The following is a 25,263-nucleotide window of genomic DNA, read 5'->3' as shown; positions in this document are numbered from 1 at the left end:
GTACTTCACTTTACTCACAACCGCTATTGAACCACAAACGAAACAGAGACTCATGCTGGTAAACAACTCTAGCCACGAAAGGTTCTATCTAAAGCGTATCAGATCAGCACATACTGGACACGATGGCACTAAAGTCCAAATGATGAAGCTTATTATTGACCCCCTACTGCCAACTATAGCGGATATCATCAACCAAACCAATTCTTAACCGCAAGTGTTTTCCCTGAAGCCTGGAAACAGAAATTACTTGAGCCACTGCCTAAAAAGGAAGTGGTGACAGCAGCCTCTGATTACCGGCCTATTTGAATTCTTTTTGCACTTTACAAGGTCTTAGAGTATGGAGTCCACAAACACCTAACAAACAAAAACAACTTAAGATACGAATATGAACCAAGTTTTCAAAAACATCACAAAACAACACCTGCCTTATTAAAGTTAACTGATGACGTGAATTGTAGTGTATTGTATTGTATGAAACTGGAGATCTAGAAATGACAGAGAGGCTTCGTCCCCACCATAGCCCTCAGTGGTTCACAACCCCACAACAGGCCAACAGCAGTCCAACCCCCCCCCCCCCCCCCCCCGCCGCCACACACCAAACCCAGAGTTACTGTGCGTTTTGGCCCGCAATGGACCACCCCCCTCCTCCCGCTCCCCTCCCGGGAACGTCTCATACCAGACGAGTGTACCCCAAATGTTTGCCTGGTAGAGTAAGTACGGTGTACGCGTACGTGGATACGGTGTTTGTGCAGCAATCGCCAACCTAGTGTAGCTGAGGTAGAATAAGGGGAACCAGCCCGCCTTCGTCGAGGTAGATGGAAAACCGCTTTAAAAACCATCCACGGGCTGGCCAGCACACCGGACCTCGACACAAGTCCGCCAGACGGATTCGTGCCGGGGACCGGCACGCCTTCCCGCTCGGGGAGCAGCGCGTTAGACTGCGTGGCTAGCCGGGTGGGCTGATGACGTGAAGCTTGCCGTGGGTGCACAAAAGGCGACCAGTATGTGTTTCTTAGGCTTCAGCAGAGCATTTGACAAAGTAGCAGCAAAAATTTCTGGCAAAGTACAGTTCAATGGTTTCGCTCGTACTTGACCTCTCACCAGCAATGCTTCATGTCCGGCACCACGAAATCGTAATGGAGGCACGTAGTGTGAGCTGTCCGCCAGGATTCGGTGTTAGGTGTTATATTCTGTTCATGATGTATTATCGGTTTTGTCCTACTGCAAATACCACAAGTACACTGATGATCTCTAGCTGTTTCTAAGTGTGAAACCAGCAAACCTGAGGACAGCAATCGAGAATCTCAATACCGACGTGGGTGCACTATGTTAATGGGCCGTAGTTGAAGGGTTAAAACTCAATCCACCCAAAACTCAAGCGTTACCAGCGATGCTAAGCTCATTAGCCCGAAATATCGGGAATCCCTACCACATTTAACCGTACTTGGGACAAAAGTTCTTTCTCTCAGCAAAGAGCCTAGGAGTGTAAACAGATGACAATCTGAACTGGACTGAACACGCGAATGCAATGAGCAAGATGGCATCAGCATCTCTCCATGCCCTGCAAAAAAATAAAATTGTCTTCCCTCTTGATCTGAAAAAGAAACTTGAACAGAAACTTATATTTCCAGTTGAGCAATATTTCCAGGGACCGATGACCTCGTTGTTTGGTCCCCTCTCCCACACCAACGAAGCACACAATCAGTTATTCATTACAGCGATGTTGTCCTGCAAGTTATTTATCAGGATGGCTCACGGCGCCTGGAACTGGTTATGAATGTTTGTGTTCGTTATACCTGTGATGCCCGACTCTTTGATCACGTTTCACCGTCAGATGCAGAGCTATCCTGGCTGAGTACACATAAGCGCAGAGATTACCCACCCTCTGTCTTCTCTACCGTCTTATCAACGAACTCGGTCGCTCATCTCTCTCCTCGACCTTAACACGCCTGTCTCAGCGTCGTGACAGAAACGCCCGTTTGCATCAGAGCAATGCCCTTTTCTGTCCCACTCTATCGTTTAGCCATTTTCTCGAAGTCCTTCTCACTAGCAGGAACCCGACTCTGGAATAACCTTCCGCATTGCGGAACTGAAAAACATCTCCAGCTTCATAAGACAGTTAATGACATATCTACTAAAACAACGATGGAGATTACCATTATCCCTGTACGCACTCGGTGCTCCTGTACATCCAACCAGATCGCCGGCCGCTGTGGGCGAGCGGTTCTAGGCGCTTCAGTCCGGAACCGCGCTGCTGCTACGGTCGCAGGTTCGAATCCTGCCTCGGAGATAGATACGTGTGATGTCCTTAAGTTAGTTAGGTTTAAGTAGTTCTAAGTCTAGGGGACTGATGACCTCTGATGATAAGTCCATAAGTGCTTAGAGCCAGATCTTCCTCATTTCCCAGTACTTTGGTTCAAATGGCTCTGAGCACTATGCGACTTAACTTCTGAGGTCATCAGTCCCCTAGAACTACTTAAACCTAACTAACCTAAGGACATCACACACATCCATGCCCAGGGCAGTATTCGAACCTGCGACCGTAGCGGTCGCGCGGTTCCAGACTGTAGCGCCTAGAACCGCTCGGCCGGCATTCCCAGTACTCTTAGCTCCCTAAATTTCCATTTCCCAGAGCTCGATACATCAGAAAACATCTATTGCGTACATCTATAAATTCTTTTTTTATCTGCCACTACCATTATTGCTATTATTATTATTATTATTATTATTATCACTATTAGTGTTAATAGTCGCAATGGTACAAGTGCTACCAGTATTAAGTTTACTAGTTCATAAACAGTATTATTTACTCACATTGTCACGACGGATACTCAAAACATTTTAATACTATGTCTCATATTAAAATTGTTATTTTTAACGTAACTGTGATGTAAAAAAGGTAGTGTATGTGTGAGACTCTGCTCCCATGTAAGAGAGTGCGATCAGTCTCTAATCAGATAAGGTTAAATAAATGAATAAATAAATAAAAATATCCACTTGGATTATAATGCCTTATCATTGACAACTTCGGTTAACTCAATATACATAAATAGTAGTACGTAGGAAATACATACTACTAAGCAGCAAATCACTATCTTCAACGAATATCGTCAATGTCTGACTCCTCACAGTTTTTGTTGAAGCAAAATCTGATCAAAGTAGTATTAGCTACTGCTAGTGTGTCAAGAAAACTGATACGAGACAAACTTCAAATTGGACGGAAAAGTTGGATGAGACTAGAATATCCGCTTGGACCAGGGAACAGAATGAATTGTCAATCCACAGTCAGTAAATTTTATTAAAAATACACAACATGTGGTCGGTATCTAATCACAAAATTTCGCCGGTTTGTGAATCTTCATTGACACAAGATGTCATTCGCGGAATTGAGAGAGTCTTGCATTACTAATCATCTTGTGGTGCAGTTCTTCTTGTTGTCTCCGTGCTTGCTAAGAAAATGGGATGAGAAGTTCCGCCTTATGCAAGACACCTTTTTTCATTTGTTTCATTTTTTCATTTGTTTTCATTTGTTTCACCCATGGGTGAAACAAATGAAAAAAGGTGTCTTGCATAAGGCGGAACTTCTCATCCCATTGTCTTGCATTACATGTGACCCTCAATCTTAATGTGTTTCAAAGTACCTTACAACTATTTTCTTTCTTTTTGTGGGACATTCACAACGACTACCTTGACGGTCTACAATTACAGATCAAAATCTATTGCAGTGCTGATAACAGCGTGCGCTCATTTCACAGATGCAAGATTTGTTACGCACGTCACTTTGCTCCTCTTGGTTACCTCAAAACCTAACTCTCTTTTTAATATATACAGGGTGTTTCAAAAATGACCGGTATATTTGAAACGGCAATAAAAGCTAAACGAGCAGCGATAGAAATACACCGTTTGTTGCAATATGCTTGGGACAACAGTACATTTTCAGGCGGACAAACTTTCGAAATTACAGTAGTTACAATTTTCAACAACAGATGGCGCTGCAAGTGATGTGAACGATATACACTCCTGGAAATGGAAAAAAGAACACATTGACACCGGTGTGTCAGACCTACCATACTTTCTCCGGACACTGCGAGAGGGCTGTACAAGCAATGATCACACGCACGGCACAGCGGGCACACCAGGAACCGCGGTGTTGGCCGTCGAATGGCGCTAGCTGCGCAGCATTTGTGCACCGCCGCCGTCAGTGTCAGCCAGTTTGCCGTGGCATACGGAGCTCCATCGCAGTCTTTAACACTGGTAGCATGCCGCGACAGCGTGGACGTGAACCGTATGTGCAGTTGACGGACTTTGAGCGAGGGCGTATAGTGGGCATGCGGGAGGCCGGGTGAACGTACCGCCGAATTGCTCAACACGTGGGGCGTGAGGTCTCCACAGTACATCGATGTTGTCGCCAGTGGTCGGCGGAAGGTGCACGTGCCCGTCGACCTGGGACCGGACCGCAGCGACGCACGGATGCACGCCAAGACCGTAGGATCCTACGCAGTGCCGTAGGGGACCGCACCGCCACTTCCCAGCAAATTAGGGACACTGTTGCTCCTGGGGTATCGGCGAGGACCATTCGCAACCGTCTCCATGAAGCTGGGCTACGGTCCCGCACACCGTTAGGCCGTCTTCCGCTCACGCCCCAACATCGGCAGCCCGCCTCCAGTGGTGTCGCGACAGGCGTGAATGGAGGGACGAATGGAGACGTGTCGTCTTCAGCGATGAGAGTCGCTTCTGCCTTGGTGCCAATGATGGTCGTATGCGTGTTTGGCGCCGTGCAGGTGAGCGCCACAATCAGGACTGCATACGACCGAGACACACAGGGCCAACACCCGGCATCATGGTGTGGGGAGCGATCTCCTACACTGGCCGTACACCACTGGTGATCGTTGAGGGGACACTGAATAGTGCACGGTACATCCAAACCGTCATCGAACCCATCGTTCTACCATTCCTAGACCGGCAAGGGAACTTGCTGTTCCAACAGGACAATGCACGTCCGCATGTATCCCGTGCCACCCAACGTGCTCTAGAAGGTGTAAGTCAACTACCCTGGCCAGCAAGATCTCCGGATCTGTCCCCCATTGAGCATGTTTGGGACTGGATGAAGCGTCGTCTCACGCGGTCTGCACGTCCAGCACGAACGCTGGTCCAACTGAGGCGCCAGGTGGAAATGGCATGGCAAGACGTTCCACAGGACTACATCCAGCATCTCTACGATCGTCTCCATGGGAGAATAGCAGCCTGCATTGCTGCGAAAGGTGGATATACACTGTACTAGTGCCGTCATTGTGCATGCTCTGTTGCCTGTGTCTATGTGCCTGTGGTTCTGTCAGTGTGAGCATGTGATGTATCTGACCCCAGGAATGTGTCAATAAAGTTTCCCCTTCCTGGGACAATGAATTCACGGTGTTCTTATTTCAATTTCCAGGAGTGTAGAAGAAAACGCAGTCTGTGGGTGCGCCATTCTGTACGTCGTCTTTCTGCTGTAAGCGTGTGCTGTTCACAACGTGCAAGTGTGCTGTAGATAACATGGTTTATTCCTTAGAACAGAGGATTTTTCTGGTGTTGGAATTCCACCGCCTAGAACACAGTGTTGTTGCAACAAGACGAAGTTTTCAACGGAGGTTTAATTTAACCAAAGGACCGAAAAGCGATACAATAAAGGATCTGTTTGAAAAATTTCAACGGACTGAGAACGTGACGGATGAACGTGCTGGAAAGGTAGGGCGACCGCGTACGGCAACCACAGAGGGCAACACGCAGCTAGTGCAGCAGGTGATCCAACAGCGGCCTCGGGTTTCCGTTCGCCGTGTTGCAGGTGTGGTCCAAATGACGCCAACGTCCACGTATCGTCTCATGCGCCAGAGTTTACACCTCTATCCATACAAAATTCAAACGCGGCAACCCCTCAGCGCCGCTACCATTGCTGCACGAGAGACATTCGTTAACGATATAGTGCACAGGATTGATGACGGCGATATGCATGTGGGCAACATTTGGTTTACTGACGAAGCTTATTTTTACCTGGACGGCTTCGTCAATAAACAGAACTGGCGCATATGGGGAATCGAAAAGCCCCATGTTGCAGTCTCATCGTCCCTGCATCCTCAAAAAGTACTGGTCTGGGCCGCCATTTCTTCCAAAGGAATCATTGGCCCATTTTTCAGATCCGAAACGATTACTGCATCACGCTATCTGGACATTCTTCGTGAATTTGTGGCGGTACAAACTGCCTTAGACGACACTGCGAACACCTCGTGGTTTATGCAAGATGGTGCCCGGCCACATCGCACGGCCGACGTCTTTAATTTCCTGAATGAATATTTCGATGATCGTGTGATTGCTTTGGGCTATCCGAAACATACAGGAGGCGGCGTGGATTGGCCTCCCTATTCGCCAGACATGAACCCCTGTGACTTCTTTCTGTGGGGACACTTGAAAGACCAGGTGTACCGCCAGAATCCAGAAACAATTGAACAGCTGAAGCAGTACATCTCATCTGCATGTGAAGCCATTCCGCCAGACACGTTGTCAAAGGTTTCGGTAATTTCATTCAGAGACTACGCCATATTATTGCTACGCATGGTGGATATGTGGAAAATATCTTACTATAGAGTTTCCCAGACCGCAGCGCCATCTGTTGTTGAAAATTGTAACTACTGTAATTTCGAAAGTTTGTCTGCCTGAAAATGTACTGTTGTCCCAAGCATATTGCAACAAACGGTGTATTTCTATCGCTGCTCGTTCAAATTTTGTCTCGTAGTTTTAGTTTTTTGTATGCAATTTCATTTTTGTGTTGTTCTTGCCATACGAGACGCATTTGTGAAGTAGTGGTCATTCCACCAGAGAAAATTCTACATTCGTTAGACAAAGTATTTATTGGCATCTTTAGTTTTCTACGAACATACTTCATTTTTCAACGTACTCACCTTTCAGTACCATAAAAGAAATACCCCGTCTGTAAATGATAAAACCCAATAAAAATGACTTTAAAATTCGAAAAATTGTCTGTCCTGTCACCCATCGAAGTCATTCGTTCGTCATTGCATTTGTATACCGTACAACGAATGTTTCTAAAGTCTACAGAAGTACTAGTCACTAAGTAAACATTACCACGTAACAGAGTTGGTGCATAACATCTTAGCGTTTTCCCATAAGTTTAATAAACACAAGAGACACACGTAACAGAGACTTTAGTCATCAATAATGTATTCTCGATCACCGTTTACAAAAGTCTGTCAACAATGGGATAACTTTTCGATTCCACAACTCTAGAAATCACATGGTTTCGAAATCACGTGGTTTCAAAACGGGGAACTCGTCGAACCATGTTTGGAGAGCGTTTTCTTCCGGAAACGAAGTTCCTTGAAAGCTGTTCGATAGAGAGAGGTAAAGGTGAATATCTGAGAACGCAGGATTTGGTCGCTGTTCTTGGACTGCGTCTACAGTTGTTGACAATGAATGTCGGCAGTGATGGTTCCACTTCGGGCAAGCAGTTCACAGTACACCACACCGTCACTATTGCACCATATACATAACATTATCTTTTGTGGATTCGGGCATGTATTTGTAAGGGAAATTGTTGCAATGGGCTAACCATTCGTATCTTTCCTTTACGTTAGCATAAACACACCATTTCTTGCCATCAGTAACGACACTGGATAGGAATGCTCGGTGTTGCTAACGAACCAATTGATGACGAGCAAGCAGAGATGCACATACAGCCGCTCGCTCATTTTCGTGGTTTTGGCGTAGAGTATGTGGTACCCAACACGGATTTTTTAACGGTCTTCATTGTGTGTAAATGTCGCACGATGGTGAAATCATCACTACCATGGATCATTGTGGATTAATGCGTTTAAACGATGTTAATGAAACCTCGAAGATCTTCCTAAACGTGGAGAGTCACTAGTGTCAAAACAATCCTCTTTCAACCGAGAAAACCATTTTCTTGCCGTCCTCAGTGCAATTTCATTATCCTCATACACGGCGCACGCCTACGTTTCTGTCACCCCTCCAATGAACTGAAACAAAATAATATGTCGGGAATGTTTTGGTTTCACCACTTGGCACTCCATGTTCCAGTGACCACAGTTCCACTCACTATATCCAAATGATAAAATGAATGGCAACATATAAACTCAAACAGAAACAGTGAACTATAAACAAAAACTAACAATCGATAAATAAAACGGCAGGCGCCTAATATTGTGAGCAACAGATTCACAACAATCATAAATGAGTCATTATTTGGAAAGAAAGCTTAGCATTTGCATTAATCTGTATACTTTAACACTTGGTTACAGATTCATGGTTGTACACTACTGGCCATTAAAATTGCTACACCACAACGATGACGAGCTGCAGACGCGAAATATAACCGACAGGAAGAAGATGCTCTGATATGCAAATGATTAGCTTTTCAGAGCACTCACACAAGGTTGACGCCGGTGGCGACACCTACAACGTGCTGACGTGAGGAAAGTTTCCAACCGATTTCTCATACACAAACAGCAGTTGACCGGCGTTGCCTGGTGAAACGTTGTTGTGATGCCTCGTGTAAGGAGGAGAAAGGCGTACCATCACGTTTCCGACTTTGATAAAGGTCGGATTGTAGCCTATCGCGATTGCGGTTTATCGTGTCGCGACATTGCTGCTCGCATTGGTCGAGATCCAATGACTGTTAGCAGAATATGGAATCGGTGGGTTCAGGAGGGTAATACGGAACGCCTTGCTGGATCCCAAAGGCCTCGTATCACTAGCAGTCGAGATGACAGGCATCTTATCCGCATGGCTGTAACGGATCGTGCAGCCACATCTCGATCGCTGAGTCAACAGATGGGAACGTTTGCCAGACAACAACCATCTGCACGAACAGTTCGATAATGTTTGTAGCAGCATGGACTATCAGATCGGAGATGATGGCTGCGGTCACCCACGACGCTGCATCACAGACAGGAGCGTCTGCGATGGTGTACTCAGCGACGAACCTGGGTGCACGAGTGTTGCAAGTCCTGTACGGGCCTTTCTGGATACAGAAAATGTTCGAGTGCTGCCCTGGCCAGCACATTCTCCAGATCTCTCACACAATTGAAAACGTCTGGTCAATGGTGGCCGAGCAACTGGCTCGTCACAATACGCCAATCACTACTCTTGATGAACTGTGGTGTCGTGTTGAAGCTGCATGGGCAGCTGTACCTGTACACGCCATCCAAGCTCTGTTTGACTCAATGCCCAGGCGTATCAAGGCCGTTATTACGGCCAGAGGTGGTTGTTCTGGGTACTGATTTCTCAGGATCTATGCACCCAAATTGCGTGAAAATGTAATCACATGTCAGTTCTAGTATAATATATGTGTCCCATGAATACCCGTTTATCATCTGCATTTCTTCTTGATGTAGCAATTTTAATGGCCAGTAGTGTGTCTCCGAATTTTGCTGTGTTGTCGGAGTACTAAATGTGGAGCTTGTGTGAATGATCAAGACGTAAAGGAATGGTGCAGTAGTTATACGCTCTTGACAAGGTGAGTGTGTTGACGTATTACATCATTTTCGGCGTATCTGCGCAGTAGTAGTCCAGTATAAAAAGCCTATCTGGTTGCTTTACCATAGCGACCTTTGGGATGTTTACGTACAAGCACGTCACACATTCTGTTCAAGGGTGCTTTGTAACGAGGTTTGGACTAAAGATGTGTTTTCACGAAAAAAAAATCTGAATAATCTTCTTTTCTGTAAGCTACTGTTTAATGTTTTATGTTTGTCACCAGTTAGGTCGCAAAAAAATCAACCCTACTGAAATAGTTCCCTGTTTTTCAGTTCGCTCTATCCTTGATCTTCGCAAAAGTGCCAAGAGAGTGCCTCAAAGTCATCGCCGATGAGGCCTCGAAGAAAGGTCACATGGTGGTAAGTATGACGATTGTTCATAGTAACTGCTGCTTTAACTATGTTTGGGGATGAGGCGTTAACACGCCCAGTACCAAGGAAGGGGTAGTCTTTTTGGCCACCTTTTGAAAATATTGTAATCCAGTCACTTCCTTTATACTTCACAATTTTGAACAAATTATACAGGGTGAAGCAAAATTCGTGGACTCGGGATTCGCAGTGCGACTCCACACATGCCAGCGATAAAAATACGTTTGTCTCAAAACTTCGTGCAGCGAGTACATCCGGCAGAAAAAGGACACTAAAGAGTGGCAATCTAGGAACACTGTAACCTCATGTAGGGCAACTACCTCTGTGAACACCTATTACTTGTGCTTTGCAGTAGGTGCAGTGGATGGAGTTTTGGGTTAGCGTGCAAGAGGTCGATTTTTCGATCCTGTGTTAAGCAAATGTTTTTTATTTGGTGAATGTAGTACAGGTGGTACGCTGTCTGGCATCTTAATCGTCAACAGCGATTGCAGCGGGTCCTCATGCGAAACCTGTTTTCTTTGCACGCTCCTCCAGTGGACCCATAGTACCAACTATTATCCTTGCCACGTCAAGTCCATTATATTTCGTTAGGACCTTACATTACCAGTAAGACCAGTAACGTGCTTTGCAAATAATGTCCGTACTCGGCTACTATTTGTATGTGTTATCACCATGATACCACCAATTATGCCTTTCAACATTGAGTCTGGTAACCGCATGCTGTTTAGTACGTATCTCAGTGCATTATGACGACGGTCACTCCAAAAGAAATGCACACTATTTTTGTAAAAATACAGTTTTCATTCTGCATGTCTGAAAGTTTTACATTGTTTAGATACATCCTTGCCGCTTGTTTTCAAACGTATTTCAACCTGTTCCCGTGAGTGGCGCTGTCACACCATGTCTTCAAGATGGCTGCTACACTTAGCTTCGTCAGAAGCAACGTGCTGTCATAGAATTCCTGTGCTGTGAAAACGAGACAGTGGGAAACATCCCCAAGAGGTTGAAAAAGGTGTATGGAGATACTGCTGTCGATCGCAGTACAGTTAGTCGGTGGGCAAGCATGTTACGTGATGAAAGCGGGCACGGCAACATTGAGGATTGTCCTCGCTGCGGCAGGCCTCGTACTGCACACACTCCACACAATGTGCAGAGCCGGCCAGGGTGGCCGAGCGGTTCTAGGCGCTTCAGTCTGGAACCGCGCGACCGCTACGGTCGCAGATTCGAATCCTGCCTCGGGCATGGATGTGTGTGATGTCCTCAGGTTTAAGTAGTTCTAAGTTCTAGGGGACTGATGACCTCAGATGTTAAGTCTCATAGTGCTCAGAGCCAAGCCAATGTGCAGAGGGTTAACGAATTTGCTGGCAGACGCATCACAGTGAACGAATTGTCACGCTACGTTGGGATAGGCGAAGGAAGTGTTTGCAGAATACTGAAAGTGTTTGCGTTAAAAAAGGTTTGTGCCAGGTGCGTTCCCAGGATGTTGACAGTAGCTCACAAAGAAACAAGAAAAACGGTATGCAGCGAACTTTTGGAACAGTATGAGAATGGTGGAAATGAATTTCTTGGAAGAATTGTGACAGGTGATGAAATATATGGCTCCATCATTTATCACCAGAGACGAAGAGGCAATCAATGGAGAGGCATCATGCAAATTTACCCAAGAAAAAAAATTCAAAACCACACCTTCTGCTGGAAAAGTTATGGCTGCGGTGTTTGTCGATTCCGAAGGACTCTTGCTTGTGGACATCATGCCAAGTGGAACCAGCATAAATTCTGATGCATATGTGACGACACTGAAGAAACTTCAAGCTCGACTGAGTCGTGTTCGACCACATCGGAAAAGCAGGATGTTCTGCTGTTGCACGACAATGCAAGGCCACATGTCAGTCGAAAAAACCGTGGAAGTGATCACAAAACTCGGATGGACAACACTGAAACACCCGCCTTACAGTCCTGGTCTGGCTCCATGTGACTTTCGTCTGTTTGGGAAATTGGAAGACTCTCTTGGTGAAACAAGGTTTGAAGATGATGACTCCCTTGTGCACGCTGCCAAACACTGGCTCCAACAGGTTGGTTCAGAATTTTACCTTGCGGGTATACAGGCGCTGGTTCCGAGATGGCGTAAGGCAGTTGAGAGGGATGGAAATTATGTGGAGAAAGGATAATATAGTTCCTAAAGGATGTATCTACACGCTGTGCAACTTTCAAACATGTATAATAAAAGATGGATTGTAAAAAAATGATGTGCATTTCTTTTGGAGAGACCCTCGTATTATTATTATTATTAGTATTATTATTATTGTTGTTGTTGTTGTTTTTGTTAGTGTGGACGCAGCTTTACTGCAAAAGATCCAGAGCTGTATGATCCGGCGGGTTGCGCAATGTAGAGCATCTGTTGTTCTGAGGACAACGTATTCTGTTGTGAAGGTCATGCAGTCATTAGTATGGACATTATTATTGTCACTGGTTGCTAAAGTGCGACATCTGAGCGCTCAAATTACATGTAATATAAATGTCAAGTAGATGTTGTGTTATTGTCCTGTGCTGTCATTTTTAGCATCTCAAAATTGATATTGTTTTTGTAGTTATTCTGTCCTGTGACAGGTCATTTGTTTGAGTGTCTCTTTCTTATTTGTCTAACCATGTACTTCTTATGTTCAGCGTCACAAAATGTTGTAAATTTAGTATAGGTATGACCTAAGAAATGGTGTATATTACAATGTCAGAATGAAATTAGCAAATAAAAAAAATGCGCTCCAACCCAGGATCGAACCCTCGCCCTGCTGCATGCTCACCCAAAACTCTGCACCACCTATACAGCACAAGTAATAAGTGCTGACAGAGGTAGTTACCATACATGTGGTTACAGTTTTGCCAGACTGCCACACTCTAACGTCCTTTTTCTGCCGGATGTACTCGCCGGACGAAATTTTGTGAGAGACATTTTTTTTATCGCTGGCATGCGATCACTCGCGCTGCTAATCCCGAGAGCGCGGATTTCGCTTCACCCTGCATATTGTTTTTAATGAATTTTTCTACCCGATTCCAAAAATGTTTTAAATGTATCAGTTAAACTTAAGCCAAAAATTTGAGTCTTAGTACTACACGTTGCGTTCCTAATGACTCTTATATTCAGTATTTTCAGTTTCAGCACCTTAGTTACATATTAGTATTTCTTCAAAAAGTACGTTGCTGGAAAAAGTCGACAATTAACGAAATTTGATTCTTTAAAAATTTTTTAAGGCGAGCATAAAGTCCATCTCCCCTCCCACCCTCCCGGGTAGTACATGTTATGGAGGTACGTTGATTTTACTAAGAGTGTGCTACAAAACACTTCTGTGTTCTGGATAACTACAGTATGTCAGCATCTCTTTAAAAAGTAAGTTGTTAGTGTAAGTAAACAATTAAAGAATTGCCGGCCGCAGTGGTCTCGCGGTTCTAGGCGCGCAGTCCGGAACCGCGCGACTGCTACGGTCGCAGGTTCGAATCCTGCCTCGGGCTTGGATGTGTGTGATGACCTTAGGTTAGTTCGGTTTAAGTAGTTCTAAGTTCTAGGGGACTGATGACCACAGCTGTTAAGTCCCATAGTGCTCAGAGCCATTTTTTTAAATTAAAGAATTTTTTTTAAATTTTTTAAAGTTTGATGTAAAGACCCCCTTGCTGATATGCATTATGGAAAATGAGTTGGTATTGCTTGGGTTAAGGCTTAAGAAGTTCTTACAATGGACATGCACTGGCCAGCCAGGACATAATGACCACCTATCTAATAGCCGGTATGTCAACTTTGGCAGGATAACAGCGATGACGTATCGTGGCATGTTAGCAATGAGGGAAATGGCACCACATCTGCACACACTGCTGTGAATTCTGGGGAGGGGCGATGAATTCTAACGCCACATTCATCACATCCAAGATGTGTTCGATGGGGTTCATATCTGGCCAGCACATCAGCTGGAGCTCGCCACTGTGTTCCTGCAACCAGTTCATCACATTCCAAGCTCTACGACATAGGGCATTATCTTGCCGAAAATTCCCACTGCCGTCGGCAAACATGATCGTCATGAAGGGGCGTACGTGGTCTGCAACCTGTTTACGATACTCCTTGGCCGTCATGGAGTCTTGCACGAGCTCCACTGGAACCCTGGACGCCCACACGAATGTTCTGCAGAGTATAATGGAGCTGCCACCAGTTTACCTCTGTGCCACAGTACGAGCTGTACCCATGCAAGACAATGGATTCGCGCCCTCCCATCGGCATGACGAAAAGAGTATCGGGATTCATCAGACCGTGCAACGCTCTGCCACTGCCCCAAACGTCCAATGCCGACTGTCACGTGCCCATTTCAGTCGTAGTTGCCGATGTCGTGGTTTTAACATTGACACATTCGTGGGTCGTCGGCTGTGGTGGCCCATCGTTAGGAGTGTCCGGTGCACTGTGTGTTCCGACACACTTTTTCTGCCCATCATTAAATTCTTATGTTAGTTCCTACACAGTTCGCCTCCTGTCCTATTTTACCAGTCTGCCTAACCTACGATGTCTGTAATGAGCGGCGCCCGTCCAACCCCACGACGTCTGTACCTGGTTTCATGGTGAAGACACTCACCACAGCACTCCTCGAACACCCGACAAGTCGTGCAGTTTCCGAAATGGCCATGCCAAGGCCCTGGGCCATCACAATCTGCTCTCGGTCAGATAAATCACGCGGCTTCCCCATTCTTCACACAGAAAGGACGCTCGCTGAGACTACATGCACCGTACATGTGTCTGACTAGCAGTCACCACCCCTCGCCAGGTGATGATGCTATCGCCTGGACTGTTTTATATCCATAGTAGATCGGCGGGCATAATTCTCTGGCTGACCAGTGTAGTATGGCATTTTATCACTGTGGTATTCTGAATGTGCTTTTGCATCATTGATACTGCTGTATCACATTGGGATGCTATGAGAAGTATGCAGGGGTGAAGAGCCGACCTTCTAGCGCTCAGGTCAGTGATGGGTCTCCCACCTGGGTATTGTGTGTTCTACAGGTTTGGCGAGGGCTATGGGAGGCAATTGGAGGTATAGCCGGCTGTGGCAAGACAGATGACTTTTTTTTCGATTGTTGTTATTTCATTCCCCCTCGCTTCATGCAGGCGTGGGGCGGTGGTGGAGAGGGGGGGGTGGGGGCTGGTGTCGTTACAAAGAATCTTCTCTTCTGCCAGTAGAACTTAATGCTTTCTTTCTTTCTTTCTTTCACTTACACCATAGTCGTGCAGCGATCGCAGGGTCGACTTGGTTAGAACGGATGTGGCAAGGTTAGTTTGAGGGGTGGCCGGATGCCCTTCCTGCCGCCACCCCGTACCTCCAGGGATGGAATCAGTGTACCCCAGCTGTCTGCATCTAATGTAAATCGTGAAATAGTGCGAAACTGTTTCAAATGTCTGCGACGCGTGTAACTAAGGCGGAACGTGGGGACCAGCCCGGCATTCACCTAGCAGGATGTGGAAAACCGCCTAAAAACCACATCCAGGCTGGCCGGCACACTGGCCCACCTCGTTAACCCGCTGGGCTGATTCGATCCGGGGCTGGCACACCTACCCAAGTCCAGGAAGCAGCGCGTTAGCGTTCTCGGCTACCCTGGCGGGTAACTTAATGCTAGCTTCTAAAACAAAAAAATAATGAGACCTAAGTGCTATGAATTGAAAGTAATTCAAAAAGGTGATGTGAAAGGGTGAAATATAAATAATACAACGCTTCATGAATTGTTTAAAAACACTGATAAAAATGTGGACAGACAGCACAGTTAAAAACACTTGGAGAACACTAAACACTTGAAACAATACCTGAAAAGCACTGCACACAACAGAAGATACACTGTCTATTAAAAAAGGAGGACCATGTACTGTCACTAAAACTGGAAAAGGACCTGCCCTGGGATGGTGGATGTTGGATGAAAAGAACGCTGGCGATGGAGGGAGATAGGAGCATGATGGTGATGAGGATGGAAAACGTAAGAGGTAGTGACATGACAGGGATGGCACTGGGAGGGGGGGGGGGAGGGAGTGAGGGGCAACTGGTATTGAAGAGCTAGAGATTGGACAGTAAAAAGGGGTGGGGGTTACAAGGAAGGGGAAAAATAAGAGATGTGGTAGTGGGAGAGGAGGAGGAGCGAGTTTTTATGGGGGAGGGGGCAGATAGGGTAGGATGGATTCAGAGCTGGTAGGATAGACAGATTTCGTGGTCTGGAAGAGAGAGTGGTGAAATTTCTGTGGGAGAGGATGTGGAGAGTGTGTAGATGAAGGATTGGTGGGGTGTGTAGGTAGAGGCGTGGCAGGACACTGAGGAGAGGGGACACAATAGGGTTGTTGGAGACGAGTTTACAGGTGGTGTAGGTTATTCAGAGGTGTTCAACGTGAGTGAGGAGAGGTGGGAATTTGATAAGCTGGTAAGGTATCCTTGTGGGCAAAGGAAAGCGGATGTGGAAAGAGGCATAAACCATGGTGTTTGAGGATCTGGTGGGACTTGTAGAAGTTAAGAGGGGTGGAGATCCATACAACATTTGCATAGCAAAAGATGGGGCAGATCTGGGATGCGTACATGTGAAGGACATTGCAGGGCAGTTAACTGTTTTAGTCTGTTGTCGGATTTCTGTTCGGTGGTTAGTAGGTGAGTTTTCCACATTAGGTGGCTGTCAACAGTTGGTCCAAAGTAATTTAGCGTGTTCGTTAGCTGGATGCAATGGTCATAAATGGTGAGGTAGAAGTCGTGGAGACGGAAGATGAAGGTAGTGCATACTATAATTACTGCCTGGGTTTTGGAGGGGTGTATTTTAAGGAGCCATTGGAGGTGGATTTGGACGGATAGTTGGGATTTCTGGAGCGTATGAGGTTTGATCATATTGGCCGTGTTTAAGAGGAAAAGGGGAGGGGAGAGAACTGAACCTTTGGACACTCCTACAGTGGGGTGGAAGGTACGGAACACTTTGAACGATTAGAGATAGGACGTTCATATTCACAGGAATGTACATTAGTATGTTCTGCAGTAATGATTGGCATTTGAACCATGATGGCCTGCAAGTTCAAAGTGAACATCGATATCGCCGCGCAACGCCACCTACTGGTAAATGTGCCCGTGACTCTCCTTGTCGCTGTGTACCGTAGGCAATGTGACTTGAGCAGACGTGAAGGATGCCTCGCAGACGTATGCGCGAACCGTACCGCCAGATCAGTGAGTCTGAAAGAGGGCGCATTATTGGAATGAGAGAATGTGATGCATCCACCCGGGAAATTGCTGCTCGTGTGGGGCGAAGTGTTTCGGCAGTGCAACGGGTGTGTGCAGAATGGTCCACAGATGGCCGTAGAGCACGACGAGATGGGCCAAGTCGCACCACCCGGACCGCCCTCTGAGAAGATCGACACTTCATCCGAATGGCGTTGCAGGGCCGATCTGTGTGCTCCTCGGATCTGGAGCAACAGTGGAACACATCGTACACTACTATGGTGACAGTTCATCGCCGTTTATTACAGCATGGGTTAAATGCGTATCATTAACATTAACGAATGTGTAGAAACATGCTAGACGGCTGTGGTGTGTGGAACGACATCACTGCGGACAGGAATGGCTTCAGATAGAGTTTTCTGATGAATCCAGGTTTTGGTTGTTTGAAAATGATGGCTGCACTTTGGTTCGCTGCAGACACAGTGACTGCATTCGCATAAGACATGCAGCGCCAACAATAAAGCACCTGGAGAAGATCAGATCCAGGCCGAACTTTTCAAATATGATGAAAACGCTGTGGGGAACAATTCATAAAATAATACTGAATATCTGGCAAGAGGGGAGCACGCCAAAGGAGTGGAAAACAGCTATAATGTGCCCCATACATATAAAAGGAGATAAATTAAACTGCCAGAACTATCGAGGAAGTTCCCTACTAAATAATACATATAAAGTTTTCTCCAAGATTCTAACCAGCAGGCTTACTCTATATGTGGAAGAGATGGTTGGAGACTATCAGAGTGGCTTTAGAAGAAATAGGTCAACAACTGACCAGATATTCACATTGCGCATACTACTTGAAAACTGTTACATCAAATTAACATACACCAGCTTTATATCGACTTTAAACAAGCCTATAATAGCATCTCAAGAGAGGCATTGAAGAATGTAATGGAAGAGGCTGGAATACCTAAGAAGCTCATTAAACTTTCTATAATGAGCTTCAGCGAAACCAACTGTAAAGTAAAAATACAGGGCGAAATCTCCAGAGAAGTGGAAGTGACAATATCTCCTCATTGCTATTCAACCTTTGCCTAGAAAAAGTCGTAAGTCAGATAGAGTTAAATAAAGGAGGAACCTTCTTTAATCGTTCACTACAGTACCTAGCCTGTGCTGACAATGTGGCATTACTTGCACGAAACACTGTTGTGCTAGGCGAAGCCTATCAACAACTGGAGAAAGGTGCAAGGAAACTTGGCCTGACTTGACCAACATCGAAAAGACCAAGTATATGGCAATGACCAACCAACAAAACCGCACAAATCTCAGGATAGCCCACAGGGAGTTTGAAAGGGTGAGAGACTTCAAGTACCTTGGGTCGACTATCACTGAGACAAATGACATTGGCAGTGAGGTGAAAGCCAGAATAGCAGCAGGTAACAGATGCTACTTTGCTGCATTACCCATACTTAGGAATTCGCTTGTATCACGAAAATCCAAAATCCTCATTTACAAAACAGTTATAAGACCAGTTGTTAATGTATGGTGCCAAAACGTGGACCATGACTGTAAATGAGGAAAGGATCCTTAGCATATGGGAGAGAAAGGTGCTACGTAAAATATATGGCCCAGTATATGAGCAAGAAGGTTGGCCCATTTGTACGGATGCAGAACTACAACACCTTTTTGAAGAACCTGACATTGTTACTACCATTAAAATAAGAAGACTGCAGTGGGCAGGGCACGTGGTCAGAATGGAAGAAGACAGAGCATGTAAGAGGATTTTTTATGGCAAGGCTGGAGGCAGACGGCGGAGGGGACGCCCCAGAAAGAGATGGGTGGATGGAGTTGAAGAAGACATGAAAAAGCTGGGTCTCAGAGGATGGAGGCGGAAAGCCATGGGTCGGATAGAATGGCAGGATATTGGGACGCATACCAAGGCCCTTCAAGGGCTGTAGAGCTGAGGAGAAGTAAGCAAGTATACAGCGCTAACTCCAGGCCTTATGGTGTGGTGTGAAATAACGTAAACCACAAATCACAGTTGGTGTGTGGCCAGAACACTGTGATCAGTGTGAGCTACGTGAATGACACCCTGCGACCCGTAGCCATAGCATTTCTGCACAACTCCCCAGATGCCATTTTTCAGCAGGACAACACACGACTACCTGTCGCTGCACGAGCTCGTGCCCTCTTGGTGTCACAGGATGTCAACTTTTCTGCCCTGGTCCGCCAGATCACCAGACTTGTCGCCGATCGAAAATCTGTGGGACATGGTGAAATGATGGGTGCAGCGCTGTGACCCAATGCCAACCTCCACAGATGAACTTCGAAACAAGGTGAGTGCAGCATGGATGGCTGTATCACACGACTTGATTCGCAGCTTATGTGTGTTGGTGCCACCACGCATGGAACAAGTTATCAGGGAGCATGCAGACCCTGTGCCTACTAGGCAACAGGACACATACTCAACCGAGGTGACTGAAATGCTAATCATTTCTGCAGAACATACTAATGAACATGTCCTGTGAATATGAACATTGTTCAGGGTGTTCTGTTTTTTCTGAAGTGTATTTAGCAGTTCCTAGTTTTCTAGTTTATGATAAAATATCGACACCCCCCCCCCCCAAAAATAAATCTGTGCTTATTTATATTATCAACGATAATCATATCGTTAAAAGTCTGAACCGAAATATTTGAACAAGTAAATGATATTTAACATCTGGGAACCGGGAGCTTCCAAACTAACGACTTATAATGTAAAAGTTAAGACTAAAATTAGGATTCAAAAAATAAATGAAAAGTTTTATGCCTTGTGCGATGCCATCAGGAGCAAACATATGTATGTGTAAATTGAAATGGGCTTCTATCGGTCACTTATACGCCAATTTAAACAAGTGCATATGAAATCTGGGATATGAGGGATATTCGAGAAGAAAATGGTGCTCAAAATTTTTGGAGCAGTGAAGGGCCATGCCTGTGGTGGATGAAACATTCTAAGAAGGCATCTGATGTGTTTAAAGAACCTGACATTACAGTAAACATAAAAGCAAGAAGGACTGAGGTGACTGGTTATGCAATGAGATTATAAGGAGACAGAATCTACAGGACTGTGATTAAAAAAATTCTCATTTTTAATAATATCGTGAAGGACGTAATATTTTTGAAAAGTGCTGGTTGGAGTGAATATAGGAACAACAGACAAGCCTGGCGAAACACTGTTACGTCACTGTTACGTCACCGATATTATTATATAGCTTATAATTCCTAATAATAATAATAATAATAATAACAGTAATGGTAACACTAATAATTTTGATCGCCCTGCAAAAGAGAACGTGCATGTATGAATTCAATCATATATCCCGATACGAGAAAAATAACTGTTGCAATGATTTACCAGTGGGTGAAACCCTTTTCGTCTCACTTTTAGATATTACTCTAAATGGCCGAATAAGGGGCACAATTTTTAATGAACACTCTCCAGTTGCCTAGAAATTGCTGTTGCAATACTTCCGTTGGTCACTGGGACTCAGTTCGAAGCAGTGAAGACAATTCTACTCCAGTCAATGAGATTCCAGGATGAGTGCGTTTCTGGAGACGCCCAGGATAGTGGCAAGTCGTTCTGATCTGACATTTCAGCAAGATAATGCCCGCCCACACACGCGGTGGGCTTCGTTCTAATCAGATTCTATCTAGACCAGCAAAGTCTCCGGCTTTCTCGCAAACTGAGAGCGTTCGGAGCTCTATGGGCAGCACCCTCGAGAGATTTTGACGATATAACGAACCAGTTGGGCAGAATTTGGCACGATGTCCCTCAGGAGGACACCCAAGAAATCTATCAATCAATGCCCTTCCATAAGGGCCAATGTGGACCAACGCGTTATTGACTTGCTCAATTTGTGAAGCTCTTTCCCTTGAATAAACCATCCAATTTTGCTGAAATTGTAGCCATTTGTTTGTCTGTACATGTACATCACATCTACCGATTTCCGTCCTATACGTGTAATCCCTTGGTGGTGTGTTGGTTTTTTTGTTTTCTTAATGTGTATTTGAGAATTATTATGAAATTTAGTTAACTGATACTATCGGAGTTTATTAATCGAAAACATTTATCTGAGAGCTGTAAGAATAGGGCATGTTCGTACGAGGCGTGTTTTTTAAGTAAGTACCGTTTTCAAATTAAAAGAAAGACGTGCTAAGATATCTCAATATTTTTACATGAAAGCCTGTACATTAATCTACTTTTCTACATAGTTTCCGTCAATATTGAGGCACTTGTCATAACGTTGTACCAGTTTTTGAATACCCTCTTCATAGAAATCTGCCGCCTGACTTGTTAACCACTGCATCACCACTGTTTTGACTTCGTCAACGTCTTGAAAACGCTGACCGCCCAGGTGTTTCTTCAAGTGCAAAACAGATGGTAGTCACTGGGCTGTACGGAGGATAATCTAGAGTTTCCCATCGAAAAAATGTGATTAGATCTTTGGTCTGATTTGCCACATGCGGACGGGCATTGTCTTGCAGCAAAACGATGCCCTTGCTCAACTTCCATGGACTGTTGCTTTGATTCTGGTGTGACGTAGACCACCCATGTTTCATCGCCCGTAACAATTTGGCTTAAGAAATCATCACCGTCGTTGTGGTACCGCTCAAGGAAAGTCAATGCACTGTCTAAACGTTTGGTTTTGTGCACATCCGTCAACATTTTCGGCACCCAACGTGCGCACAATTTTCGGTAATTCAAGTGCTCGGTCACAGTGCCACTCAAAACACTAAGAGAAACATTAGCAAAGTCATCCCGCAAGGAGGAAATCGTAGAGCGTCTGTTTTCTCTCACCTTTTTGTCCACTTCCTGCACCAAACTTCCATTAACGACCGAATGACGGCCACTCCGTTGTTCATCATGCACAGTTGAGCGGCCATCTTTAAATGCTCTCACCCACTTTCTTACCATTCCATCACTCATAATGTTTTCTCCGTAAACTGCACAGATCTCACAATCAATATCGATCGCTTTTAGGCCGTTATCACTAAAAAATCTTGTAACAGCCCGTACTTCACAGTCGGCGGACTCACGATTATCTGAGGCATTTAAACACTCAGTATACAACGTAAACAAGGAAGAATCAGACTGTAATTGCGTCAGTGCGTAGATTAAGGTACAGGCTTTCATGTAAAAATAAGATTATTGAGATATCTTATTGCAATGCTCTCCGTCTTCAGGCCACAAGTGGCCCATCGGGACCATCCGACCGCCGCGTCATCCTCACTGAGGATGCGGATAGGAGGGGCGTGTGGTCAACGCACCGCTCTCCCGTTCATTATGATGGTTTTCTTTGACCGGTGCCGCTACTATTCGATCGAGTAGCTCCTCAATTGGCATCACGAGGCTGAGTGCACCCCGTAAAATGGCAACAGCGCATGGCGGTCTGGATGGTCACCCATCCAAGTTCCGGCCACGCCCGACAGCGCTTAACTTCGGCGATCTGACGGGAACCGGTGTAGCTACTGTGGCAAGGCCGTTGCCATTGAGATATCTTAGCACGTCTTTTATTAATTTCAAAACGGCACTTACTTAAAAAAAAAAAACACGCCTCGTACATAACAGTACTACCAACAGTACAAAACAGTTATATGTATTGTTACACTTTCACTGTTTTGAGATTGTATTCTTAAGACTGATGTTTTTCAGGTGTGGGATTTGCTTTCACGTGCATGTACCTGAAGAGATGTAGAAGAAATGAAACCTCGGAAGAAAGAGCAAAACTGGAAGCCAAAGATGGTCGTCCACACCATTTAAGAAACCTTCTGATGGTTGCATGGCCAAGGAATGCGCCCACAGAGGCGTTTGTGCAGGGAGAAGGAGCAGCACCACAGATGATCCCGATGGGGGTACCTCACCCCGAGACGGTGCCGCGAGCACATCGATGGGAATACACAACCAACCAGTGTAGCAAAGTGCGGTCGTGCCGCGTGTATCACAGTGCCCCTGCCTGCTGGTGTGATGCGCCAGGCGCTGCTTATTCTGTTACTAATGGTTAATCGTCTTGAGCTGACTGCAATTTAATTAAAGAGAATATAAAGTATCTTCCGTGATTATACTGCAAACTGTATACATACGTTTGTACATCTTTTATTATTTTATTTTAAAAAGAGCGTTTTGTTTATAAATTTGGTATGCAAGTTACTTACGGTGTTTCTTTAAATATTCTGCCCATTCCCTCCTTGCTAGTAGCGGTTGACGTCGAAAGACTTCCATTCATATTTGCACTTGCCCTATGGTGTCAACATTCGATAACACACTCGTTACGGGTTGCAGTTATCGACCGCGGTCGGTATGGGTATCGCAGGACCCGCGAGTCGACTCCGTCCGCTCCTTGTAACAAGTCTCTAGCGTGCGCTTGGCCACTCTTGCTCGGGACGTCAAGTAGGAAAGTAGTACAGCCTTCAGCTGATAGGAAGCAACCTCTGACAGGCCGCTTAGTTAAATTAGGGCCTATCTGATGCCTCTATAGCTCTCTGTTTGTAATTATATTCATCCTGACTATGAAGACTCCTGTACTACCAATATATTAATCTTTACCAACGACTTCTACGAGGATCACTCCAAAAGAAATGCACACTATTTTTTTTTTAAATCCATATTTTATTCTACATGTTTCAAAGTTTTGCAGTGTGTAGATACATCCTTTAGGAACAATATTTTCATTTCTCTACATAATTTCCGCCCGCATCTCGTGGTCGTGCGGTAGCGTTCTCGCTTCCCACGCCCGGGTTCCCGGGTTCGATTCCCGGCGGGGTCAGGGATTTTCTCTGCCTCGTGATGTCTGGGTGTTGTGTGCTGTCCTTAGGTTAGTTCGGTTTAAGTAGTTCTAAGTTCTAGGGGACTGATGACCACAGATGTTAGGTCCCATAGTGCTCAGAGCCATTTGAACCATTTGAACATAATTTCCATCCCTCTCAACTGCCTTACGCCATCTTGGAACCAACGCCTGTATATGGTAAAATTCTGAACCAACCTGTTGGAGCCACTGATTGGCAGCGTGCACGAGGGAGTCATCATCATCAAACCTTGTTCCACGAAGAGAGTCTTTCAGTTTCCCAAAGAGATGATAGTCACATGGAGCCAGGTCAGGACTGTAAGGCGGGTGTTTCAGTGTTGTCCATCCGAGTTTTGTGATCACTTCCACGGTTTTTTCGACTGACATGTGGCCTTGCATTGTCGTGCAACAGCAAAACATTCTGCTTTTGCCTATGTGGTCGAACACGACTCAGTCGAGCTTGAAGTTTCTTCAGTGTCGTCACATATGCATCAGAATTTATGGAGGTTCCACTTGGCATGATGTCCACAAGCAAGAGTCCTTCGGAATTGAAAAACACCGTAGCCATAACTTTTCCAGCAGAAGGTGTAGTTTTGAATTTTTTTTTCTTGGGTGATTTTGCATGATGCCACTTTATTGATTGCCTCTTCGTCTCTGGTGAAACATGATGGAGCCATGTTTCATCACCTGTCACAATTCTTCCAAGAAATTCATCTCCACCATTCTCGTCCTGTTCCAAAAGCTCGCTGCATACCGTTTTTCTTGTTTCTTTGTGAGCCACTGGCAACATCCTGGGAACCCACCTGGTACAAACCTTTTTAACGCCAATACTTTCAGTAATCTGCAAACACTTCCTTCCCCTATCCCAACGTAGCGTCACAATTCGTTCACTGTGATGCCTCTGTCAGCAGTCACCAATTCGTTAACTCTCTGCACATTGTCTGGAGTGTGTGCAGTACGAGGACTGCCGCTCCGAGAACAATCCTGAATATTGCCGTGCCCGCTTTCATCACGTAACCTGCTTGCTCACCGACTAACTTTACTGCGATCGACAGCAGCATTTCCATACGCCTTTTTCAACCTCTTGTGGATGTTTCCCACTGTTTCGTTTTCACAGCACAGGAATTCTATGACAGCACGTTGCTTCTTACGAAGCTAAGTGTAGCAGCCATCTTGAAGACATGGTGTGACAGCGCCACTCACAGGAACAGGTTGAACTAAGTTTGAAAATAAGTGGGAAGGATGTATCTGCACACTGTAAAACTTTCAGACATGCAGAATGAAAACTCTATTTTTACAACAATAGTGTGCATTTCTTTTGGA

General features: G+C 45.3%; 1 protein-coding gene and 1 pseudogene across 1 annotated transcript in view; one reads left to right on the top strand and one right to left on the bottom strand.

Moving 5' to 3' along the window:
- LOC126106511 (uncharacterized) overlaps positions 1 to 23,265 on the top strand; it is a 79,441-nt gene extending 56,176 nt beyond the window's left edge. Inside the window, exons 5-6 of the mRNA XM_049912835.1 lie at positions 9,819 to 9,905; positions 22,812 to 23,265. Of these exons, the coding sequence (XP_049768792.1) occupies positions 9,819 to 9,905; positions 22,812 to 22,844 (120 nt within the window). The 3' untranslated portion in view covers positions 22,845 to 23,265. The remainder of the gene's footprint in view (positions 1 to 9,818; positions 9,906 to 22,811) is intronic.
- Positions 22,529 to 22,646, bottom strand: LOC126107148 (5S ribosomal RNA; annotated as a pseudogene).
- Positions 23,266 to 25,263: the final 1,998 nt, after the last annotated feature.

Source organism: Schistocerca cancellata, chromosome 10, assembly GCF_023864275.1.
Source record: "Schistocerca cancellata isolate TAMUIC-IGC-003103 chromosome 10, iqSchCanc2.1, whole genome shotgun sequence".
Classification (NCBI taxonomy): domain Eukaryota; kingdom Metazoa; phylum Arthropoda; class Insecta; order Orthoptera; family Acrididae; genus Schistocerca; species Schistocerca cancellata.
The sequence above is the reverse complement of the archived record's forward strand: the minus strand, read 5'-3'. Positions and strand labels throughout refer to the sequence as shown.